Consider the following 9,966-nt stretch of genomic DNA (forward strand, 5'->3'; position numbering starts at 1 on the left):
ATGTCTATTGAACAACAGACCACCAGGAAAAAAGGGGGTGAAGATACAATATGCACATTTCACCTCACACAGAATGCCAACACTACATTGGCAACACTGAAACCGTGCTCTGCCAGGCAACATACCATTGTGGTCAGTCAGGGCATGGCACACTCGTGCAAACATTGCCGACAAGTTAATGTGAAAAGGTAATATCAGTGAGTAGTTCTGCGCAAAAATATAAGCTTCACTCAGCTGTGCTTTCTAATGTCTTTATTACATCAATTAACTAATGTTTACCTGCTTTGAAGGGGGCACAAGAAGTGCCACTGGGAGCTGGTTCCACACTTCCACGATGGTGGCAACAAAAGATTATAATATGCAAGGTTCTCCAAGCGCGCTTCTTCAGGCACACCTTGCTTGGCCTAACCAAGATCGTAGACCTCAAACTAGAGTCATAAATAATGCATTGGCATGCAGACTGGTACAGCCATGCCTGCTGCTCTTTGATCTTTGCACCATCCAAGCTTTCAAAACGCATCTCTCATATTCAACAGCAATATTAGTGGGAAGCTAGCCAGCCTAGCAAGTTGGATGCTTTGAAAAGGCTCCTTAACATTATTTCACGTATTGTCTATGTGGTCTCACATTTGCATCACGTTACCACTTGCATAAACTGCACACAGAATGGTGTCTCTGGCATTTTGTAGACCTAAAAATGCCACTTTAGCTCAACTTGAGAAGAAACGAGTTTTCTTTGCAGTGTCGCTCGAATCCCTTTGAGATTTCAATAGAGTACTGCACAACTCCGTCGACTCGATAAAACTATTGACTCGACGGCTGTTGAAGCTGCCTGTAGAGCAGCGCCTACTACACAGTTTAGTCGAAAGACTATCAGTTCAAATGCCTTTAAAATGCCCACTTGCACCGGCATTAGTGTTATTTTAAAGATGATGAATGTGCCTCACGTTCTGTACTACAAATCCCCACAGCAAACAAGGAATAATAGACAGCCATTTTCCCATTCCTATTATGACAAATGATTCAGCAGGCAAGGAAGCCAATCCAAGCCAAAGCCTGACCTCTATGCAGCTGTTGCACACACTGCAGTGGGAGCAGCGCGGAGGACGGTAGAACTGGCATGTTGTGCACCACTTCATGCGAACCGTGATGCCGTTGATTTCCACATTCTTGTACAGTGGAAACCGGAAGTCGTCATCCTTCTCGTGATACGGCTTGTCTGAAAAAGGCAAGGAAACAGCAGACGCGCAAGCCCCAATGTTTTGTTACTCACTAGACAAAAGACTGCACTTTTGTGGTGATTCTTCAGAAGATTCTATATGCAAGCAATAGCACAGAGCAGAGAACAGCTTTGTAGCCTGATGCAGTGAAAAAGCGCACATAAGAAATGTATCAACACGTCAAGTAGGCTGTGATCTCTGCCAACCGTGGAGTAATGATATTTACTTGTGCACCAAGTGCCTGCGCACACATGTAGCTTTCCTTTTCATTCTGGTTTGAATAAATATGAATTGACAGAACTTTACTACAAGTGATCATATATAAACAGCATTTTCTAGAATCACTTGGACCGTGGCACCATTTCTCCAAGATTAAGTTCGGGTGGAATGATCAATAATAATAACAACAATAAAAGAAAAGTGGGGGACTACAGTACAGGGCAAAGACAGGACACAGAGAGAAAGAATGCATGAGTGTAGTACTACATTCTTCTGCTCTGTGTCATGTCTTAGAGTTGCTTTCTTGTAGCTCATTCCACTTTTATAATGAACCACTAATATAATTGTCAGTTGGCACAGCAGTTACGTTAAAGACAGCAACAAAGAAACAAATTGCACATAAACCACAAGACACAGCAAGTAAGGTGAACCACAAACAAGATCACAAAAGCACACAAAGAGCACAGAACTGACACCAGTGAACGGTGGCACAAAAGCTAGAAAATGTGTCAATATTGGCAGGCATAGCCTGCGTTACTGGCTCAGTATGAGCACAACCAATTTGCCGGCTGTGACCTAACATGCACATATATTTGCAACTGTGAACCAGAAGATGCGTCAAGACTTCCTCAGGTGTCCCGCACTTCCACCTAGACAGTGTAATTTCGTTCAGCATAGTTCCAAGTAGTTAATCAAATTAGGGTAATTATAGTGTAGCAATTCCTATCACCCTATTCTCCTCTTTTCTCATCATACCACACTCACAACCATCTAATCTCGGTGACTGCGTAGGCACAGCACCGTTGAGATCACTGACAAAGCCCAAAAAGGAAAAGAATCCGAACAGTATTGTTATATTATCTTGGCTGAGCATCAACTAGGATGGCTTTGTAAAAATTCATGCTAAGCATGTCGTTTATCAGTGGGGAGGAGAATTACAGTTCTAGGCACTTATCGGAAACTGTCAAAAATGATAACTTATGCATTCTGCAGTTTATACAGTTAGCCACTAGTGAGTGGCTATCCTTCCGCAAACGAGCAAAACATCACCACCACCACCACCAGAGACATGACGGAGAGAGACGTGACACGGGCTATGAACGAATCCAAAGTAAAGAAAAACCCACATTCACGAGCAATATCCTCGATCACTTTCACAGCATATGAGGGCTGACGTGTGCCTCTCTTTTCTATGTCAGAAAAAAAAAGAAACAAACAAGAGGAAACAGGCAATCAAAAGCAGAATAGTGTGAATGGGCAAGTTCAACAACATAACTCAGGACAAGAAATTAGAGTTCCTTTCATAGTGGCCGTAGTCAGTGTGGTAATAAAAACATTGTGAAATCAGCCTGTGGAAACTTCTGAATTGAGAAAACAGGTTTTGTCTGTCATTGACTTATTGCCGCTTTCTTGTCTCTAGCTAATCTTTCATTGCGAAATTCTGACAAAGGAAATTCTACATTTTCTATCTGCTAATAACACCCATTTTGCAACTCTTAAACCAAACTCACTTAATGACACATGTAGCTTGATGAAGTTGTGTGTGTTAGTGATCAATACTAAACGCTAGCCTATGTAAGATTGGAAGACTCGGCTGACTTTCTTTTTCATTTCTTTTTTGCCAGCAAATATCAGTGACAGCTGAAAGTAACATAAAGCAGGTATCCTTTTTTTAAAGCAGCTGCAGAAGCTCACTGGCCTGTGAGACTTTTGAGAAGACGACTGGGAATTGATGTCCCACAACAAAATTTCCAAGCCCCCCCCCCCCCCAATCACTCAAATCACCAATAAAAAATCTAAACAAAACTCAACTAACTTGCAGCGCCAGCAACAAAAGGAAAAAAGAGTCCAGTAAAAATAGCGCAGTTGACTGCGCATAAGCTAAAAAAAAAAGAAAAGAAAATTCAATTCAATATGAGCGTGAAGGATAATAGCAAGTTTTGCGTCGAAGTGCGGCTTCATGGCGCACTGCTGTGAAGCCCCACCGAAAGCAAGGATTGCGTACGTATTGCTATGCAGCCTTGCTGACTTTCAACAGCAAGCAGAAGTGAAGGCACACGATATCTGAGCATAAATAATTAAAGAATTTTTTTTCTTCATTCTTTTACCCTGTAGTACAAAAAAAATAAAGAAAACAAAGTTGGCTTTCCTGAAATGCAGAATTGCCCGAAATACGGCAGCCAGCACGTTTTTAAAATTGCGATAGCTGAGCAGCTGGTGTGCTGTTATTGTTTTGGTTTGTTAAATGGGATGATAACCAATGCACAAAAGTATGAACAATTTACTAGCTACGCAATAATTACCTTCCAGCTATGCCTACATCGTCATATTACGGGAAATGCGCACTGCACAAAAGCCATCTTAGGAGTTTCCTAAAGGGGTCAACAGTGTTGTTATAACATTGGGGTGCTGTTGAGCACAGTTATTTGCGTGCCTTAAACAAGCAGACTGCCCTTCCCATTTCTACGAGGGCCTGCAATTGGCAATGTGGGGTGATGTCAAGTCGAGCAAGTGTCTGATAATTTGTAGGCTAATATTTTTAAGCTGCTTCATTTTTGACTTCCACTACTTTGGGACATAGCTAGTGACGAGCAGCCATGAGTTCGGTACGAGACATGCAGTCTCAATGAATGACTCAAGCAGGGAGTGTAGCAATGCTATTACGCCATTGAGTGCTTGGCAGAGAGCCAGACGGTCGCAGCTAGCTGCTACAGTTCTCGTTCGGGCAACTTGTATTGCGTCTCTCCAGCTTTGGCGTCTCTTCTCTCAACATGTACTTCATTGCGCACATTCTTCTCCAGTCTTTACTGCTGTCCTCTGTGGTACAACTTCTCCTAGCACTTCAGCACACTTCCCACTATTTCGTAACGAACTTGAAATTATGAGATCTACATTACAAGCTTTCCTTCGTATTACAGGCTTTTTTTTTTCTCTCTTTTCTTTCAAAGTAGGTCTGGTATGAGATAATGAAGTACTCTCAACAAAGAACATTGAGTAGTTATGATCAAGTGATGAAGCCAAGGACTGATAAAATTAACAGACAAATAAATGTTCACTAGATGTGTTATAATTCAGAAAGACCACAAAGGGCTTTCAGCCAGTTAAATTCATTTGGTTTAAGACAAATATGATTCAATGTCCTATGAAAATTCAATATGAAAAAAGATAGAGAGAAAGTTGTGACAAATGGAATGAAAGTGCAAATGACACACACACAGACTAGAAGACGGGACAAGCGCTAACTCTCAACTAAATCTTTATTGAAACTATCAGCATAGATATAAGTGATTGCAAGTACCACAGCATATGAACATGACAAGGTCTAAAGACTATCAGTTAAACATAACAAGAGATAGGGAAGCCCCCCCCCTCCCCCAAGAAAGAATGACAACAAAAGGCACTACTTGAGATCGACACACGTGCTGAGAAGATATTGAAATTCACTTTCTAACAGAGATATTGATGCGTGGCTAACACAAGTCTCTCCAGGCACTAAAGGGGACACATGCCTAACCCAGCAATCATTTTTTCTTGTACTATAACAGTGCCTTGTAACACTGGTATAGTTTATCCAGATTCCACTCAAGTGCGGGCAAGCCTACATTGGACAGAGCAGCAGGTGTATCAATATCAGACTAAAAGAACACAGACAATCACTTAACAACCTTAATGCTTCACATCTAGCGTCTCATTGTTTCGATTGCGGTTGTAAACCTTTGTTTGAAGACACAAAAGTAATTTCAAGACACAAATGCCAAACCACACGGAACATAATTGAGGCATTTCATATTAAAAGATTGGGAGAGACTTGTGTTAGCCAGCATCAATATCTCTGTTAGAAAGCGAATTTCAATATCTTCTCAGCACATGTGTCAATCTCAAGTAGTGCCTCTCGTTTGTTTGTTTTTCCTTCCCTACCTTCTGATATGTTTAAATGATAGTCTTTAGACCTTGTCATGTTCGTATGCTGCGGTATTTGCAATCACTTATATATATGTTGATAGTTTCAATAAAGATTTAGTTGAGTTAGCGCTCGTCCTGTCTTTATCTAGTCTGTGAGTTTGTCACTTTGCGCTACAATCCAAGAATATGTTATTGCACCAACTAGCGCAACTTTTTATCCTTTTGCATTACGTTTCTTTATGTCATATAGCCCGAAAATATGGTAATACTATATATGGGCACCCACCAGCATTTAGTATGTAGACACAATTTTATTCAGAGATCACATTAAAACTTCTTTCGAGCAAAAACAAAATCACACAAATAAATAATTCAATGACAGGCCAAAGTTTCAAGAAAGTCCCATAGCATCAAAAGGAGAAGGTAAGCCTACTTCTTCTCGTCCACATGAACTCGTGTTCTCGATAATTCGTGTCCCAATTCTCTAGAACAATATTTTCCCTCTGTTTCGAAACACTTAGAGACTATTGCATTGGCACCATCATGGTAAGCACTTATCACACTAGGAAGCTTCTGCCACACAATGAAAAGATAACAAGTGGACACAACACGGAGCTGTTAATCACCTTTTGGGATGATGCCAGGATCCATAAATGTGGCCAGAGAGAAATTCACAAGCACGAAAAACGTCACAAAACCCTGCACAATGGGGATGCTGTAGTGGTACCGACCGGTCAACTCTGGGCAGCTGCAAACGTAGGAGAGGATGCCACAACTATTAACATGAGCATTAAACACAACATGCTGTCGTTACAATAAAAATGGCGTCTGCTGTACACGGTGAGTTATTTTCAATGTTATATTAAAAGAGAGAGAGAGAGAGGTTCACAGGAATGTGGAGGCTTGGAAGTGATTAACCGTGGTAAAACAAGGATTGTCGAAATGTTGGCCTCAGCGACATTCTTTCTTTAATCAATTTTCATCCCTTTACTGTTTTCAGAATTTTTAAATGTTGCCTGTGGCACATATTCCAGCTCTACTCATTGGGCTGGATTGCTCAATGACGTAGAGGCCCCTTGAACATGAAATTGAAATGCATTAGTTTGCTTGTTAGATTTCTCTTGCAATGCTTCTGAGATTTAAAGTAATCAGAACAACAGTGCTTTTACTGAATGTATGGCGGCAATGATTAAAAAAAAAAAAAAACTGGTGCTAACATCAAATTCATTCCAAGTGGATGTACCTTGAGAACTCACTGGCTTCAATTCATAAATTGCAATGTTGCACAAACTAATTATTTTTTTAGAAGTTGATTAGTGAAGCTATTATTTAGTCACTTAACACATTTTAATTTCATCTGGTAGTAATCGCCACCTCTTTGAGTAATCTAAATTAAGGATTAGAATTGTGCTATATGGCCACAGGCAACTTTTAGAATTTCTAGACCTGGTATAACAAACACAACCCCAGATACACCTTGTTCTTACGCTGATATGCATTTAAATCACCACTTCACCTGCAAATTATTTTCACAACGTAAACAGCAGTATGGAAATGACAAGTAAGTGCTTCCACCAAAGTTTTCCGTGCAAACTAGCAATGCATAATTAATCCTTGTAATGCCCAAATGCTACACTGAGTTTAATAGCACAAAATTCTGGTTTACGCTTAGGAAACAATGCATAGGCTATAGCTGCGTTGTTGATGTGGCAGAGTGAGCCTTCAGTTGTAGCTAGTTCAGCAAACAAATTACTATAATAATGAAGCTTCAACCAGACAATATATCACTTGTCTTTTACAAGAAAGTATTCTCTATGCCCACAAATAGACGTGAGCAACTATTTCTATTTTCCCTGATGCGTAACTCAATTTGGACATTACAGGGTACATGTGCGTCTTTAAGATAAGGACATCACTATCGCCATTAATCCTTTTAAGGTCAGATTAGCAAGCTAAAGTGAGACAGAAAGTGCCATTTCAAACTTGAGGCGGGAATAGTGTACAGGCAGAAATGTCATACGCAGCATCACGGCACAATAGGGAGGACATGCAGCAGGCACATAGCACCTGCTCCTGGACAGCCAAATGACTAACACAAACATATGCTCTCTAGCAGGTCAGCCAACAATGCACGCAACATTTCTCTGTGAATGCGACCTGGCAAACTTGAATGCCGGGCAAAATGGCTATTATTGCCATTTGAAATAGCATTTGCAAGTGCTCTGGATCATGAACCTCATTCTGTGGTTACTGCGGGTGAGAGGGCACCGCTAGACATTTCCACTGAACCTGCTGGGCCACTTATTCCATCTTCCCGAACTTGATAGACATCCAACTATTAGCGGATTTTGTCGTGTAGTCTGTCAATGGGTCATTCTGAAATTCTTCCGCAACTTGTCATGGCTTTATGATGTTTAAAGCTTTCGATTCAACTGCTTATACTAAAGATGGCAATTTCGTTGACATTTCTTTCACGTGTTCAAATGGACACATGGCTTGGTCTGGATCATTCATTTACGATCTGTAGTTCTTGCTCCAAGTGAGAATTGGAATTGAATGCTAACATTGAATAGCTGAATGCAGTGTTGTGGTACATAATGATAAACAGCTTTTAACTGTTCTCTCTAGTAAAACTTGCCATTTCGTAAAATGCAATTTAAGATATATTGATATACAAAACGCATTTTTAGTTCGCTCAATGCGGTTTTGTATGCAGACTCGCTGTATAGCGAGACATTCAATTTTTTTTTCCAAGTATTTTTTTAACAAGCCTATCCACCTGTTGGGTCAAGATTGTGAGAAAGGCTTGGGAGCGTAACAGAATGCATCCTTGAATAAACGTCAAAGCACAATGCTGTGACGAACAGCCAGAATGATGGAACCTGCTGTCACAGAGCTCCGTTCACAACAGTAGATCGATAACGTCTGACATTTCATTCATTTGTTTATTTGTTTTGCAATTCCGATTTCCCAAGAGACCCTATAGAACTGCGTGTCATTCAAGCAGGCGTTCTTTGTGAACAATGGTGAAAACATGTGTCGTTCATGGCCTGATGCTGTTGACAGACACTCTCGAACGGCCAATGCAACAGTTTTGAGGGTGCAACGTTATGGCTGGCCGTGCTGCTGGCTGAAACACCATCACGACAGAAATGTCGTTTAGCAAGTACCGCATGCGGCTTATCTTGGAGAATAATGGCGCGTACAATAGCCGCTGCTAACGCTCAAAGCTGCCACAAACAGCCTTCCTCAGGCATTACGTCTGTTATCAGTGGTGAGGCGTGTGTCGCGCTGTGGCCACCGCTACCGTGCCCGTCTGCAAATAGTCTACGTGAAAAGAGAAACATCTGGTAACTCTCTTTCATACGAATGAAACGCATAAAATGAACGCCTGCGTCAATCCTCATTACACCGCCATCGTTTTGCCACATAGTGAGCACGGGAAGGCGCCTCAGAGTTGCGTTAAATGAAAACGAGACGCAAATCGGTTAACACCGCCTCTCACGAGTCCCCACCAGCGAAGCTGAGCAGACCGAGGAGGCATGACGGACGATCACTCATTCGACACCACTTGAACAGCGGGAGGAGCAAACCGATCCGCAGCGCACACGGCCCTCAGCGTGCGAGCTGTCAAAATTGCTCATGCGTGCCAGGTCAAAAGAGCAGTGAACCTAGATCACCCGGTGATCCAGCCGACGAAGCATACCGTAAGCAACCAACGAAACAAACAGCAGATCAGCGAAGGCGAGCGGCAAATTTCAAACCTTTTCGGCTATGCCATTGCGGGTAACCCCGGGCTGTGGCGCAGACCACAAAGAATGACCGGGCCCGTTTTGCAACGCCACATGAACACGTGGAGAGGCTCACGCACGCGCCCCGCGAATTATAACGAGCCCGTCCGTGATGTATCCTTCCCGGGCGTTTCTTACTTGCCTGACACACTTATTATTGCGACAAACATCAAAATTAGGCTTAATGAGCCTACACGCAGGGGTGAGAAGAAGCCGTACTCACGGAAACACGAAAAACAACGTTGTCGCTGTGATCAACAGCGTCCAAGCACACGTCGCCGGTAGAAACCTCGTCTTCGACTTGCATTTGGGCATTTTTGTCGACAGTTTAGCCGCCCGATCGGAGTTTTTACGAGTCAATCATGGGTTAAACGCTTGTCACTGAGCAGCTTCAGGTTAACATGGCTGATGACCCTTCGCGTCCACTTGGAGTTGGAGCTCCTCGATGTTCCGTCGGAGAGCGACCATGATAGTCTCCTCAGGATCGGACACATTGAGTATGGCTAGAGATGGACGAAGTCGCCGTACACGAAACCATCCAAACCGACCGTACTTCTGCTACCCCACAAATTTGTCGCATCCACTCCCATCTCGATACATCTCCGGCAGAAATCTCGCGTCACTGTGGCCAGGCTGGTTCTGCGTAACACGCTCATTCCGCTACCCTTTTGCACGACAGCGGTGCCGGTCACCTCTCGTAAGTATCCTTCATCAAAAACACAATTATATTAATTTCTGACTGGTAAACAAGCAAGTAGCTAATCATTTTTGCTATCAACAAATGGATTCTTTGATCACATACGCTACCCCACATCACCCGCATTACGCATAAC

At 42.3% G+C, this 9,966-nt stretch overlaps 1 protein-coding gene across 2 annotated transcripts in view; it reads right to left on the reverse strand.

Annotated features, from left to right (window-relative positions):
- Zdhhc8 (zinc finger DHHC-type containing 8) overlaps nucleotides 1-9,769 on the reverse strand; it is a 35,050-nt gene extending 25,281 nt beyond the window's left edge. The window contains exons 1-4 of one of the 2 annotated variants that reach the window (XM_050166974.3): nucleotides 9,357-9,769; nucleotides 5,969-6,090; nucleotides 2,567-2,629; nucleotides 1,062-1,219 (exon numbers count right to left, since the gene is read on the reverse strand). In XM_050166974.3, the coding sequence (XP_050022931.1) occupies nucleotides 1,062-1,219; nucleotides 2,567-2,629; nucleotides 5,969-6,090; nucleotides 9,357-9,448 (435 nt within the window). In that variant the 5' untranslated portion in view covers nucleotides 9,449-9,769. The remainder of the gene's footprint in view (nucleotides 1-1,061; nucleotides 1,220-2,566; nucleotides 2,630-5,968; nucleotides 6,091-9,356) is intronic. The other variant, XM_050166979.3, reaches the window with a different exon arrangement.
- Between the last annotated feature and the right edge of the window lie 197 nt (nucleotides 9,770-9,966).

Source organism: Dermacentor andersoni, chromosome 3 (assembly GCF_023375885.2).
Source record: "Dermacentor andersoni chromosome 3, qqDerAnde1_hic_scaffold, whole genome shotgun sequence".
Classification (NCBI taxonomy): Eukaryota; Metazoa; Arthropoda; class Arachnida; order Ixodida; family Ixodidae; genus Dermacentor; species Dermacentor andersoni.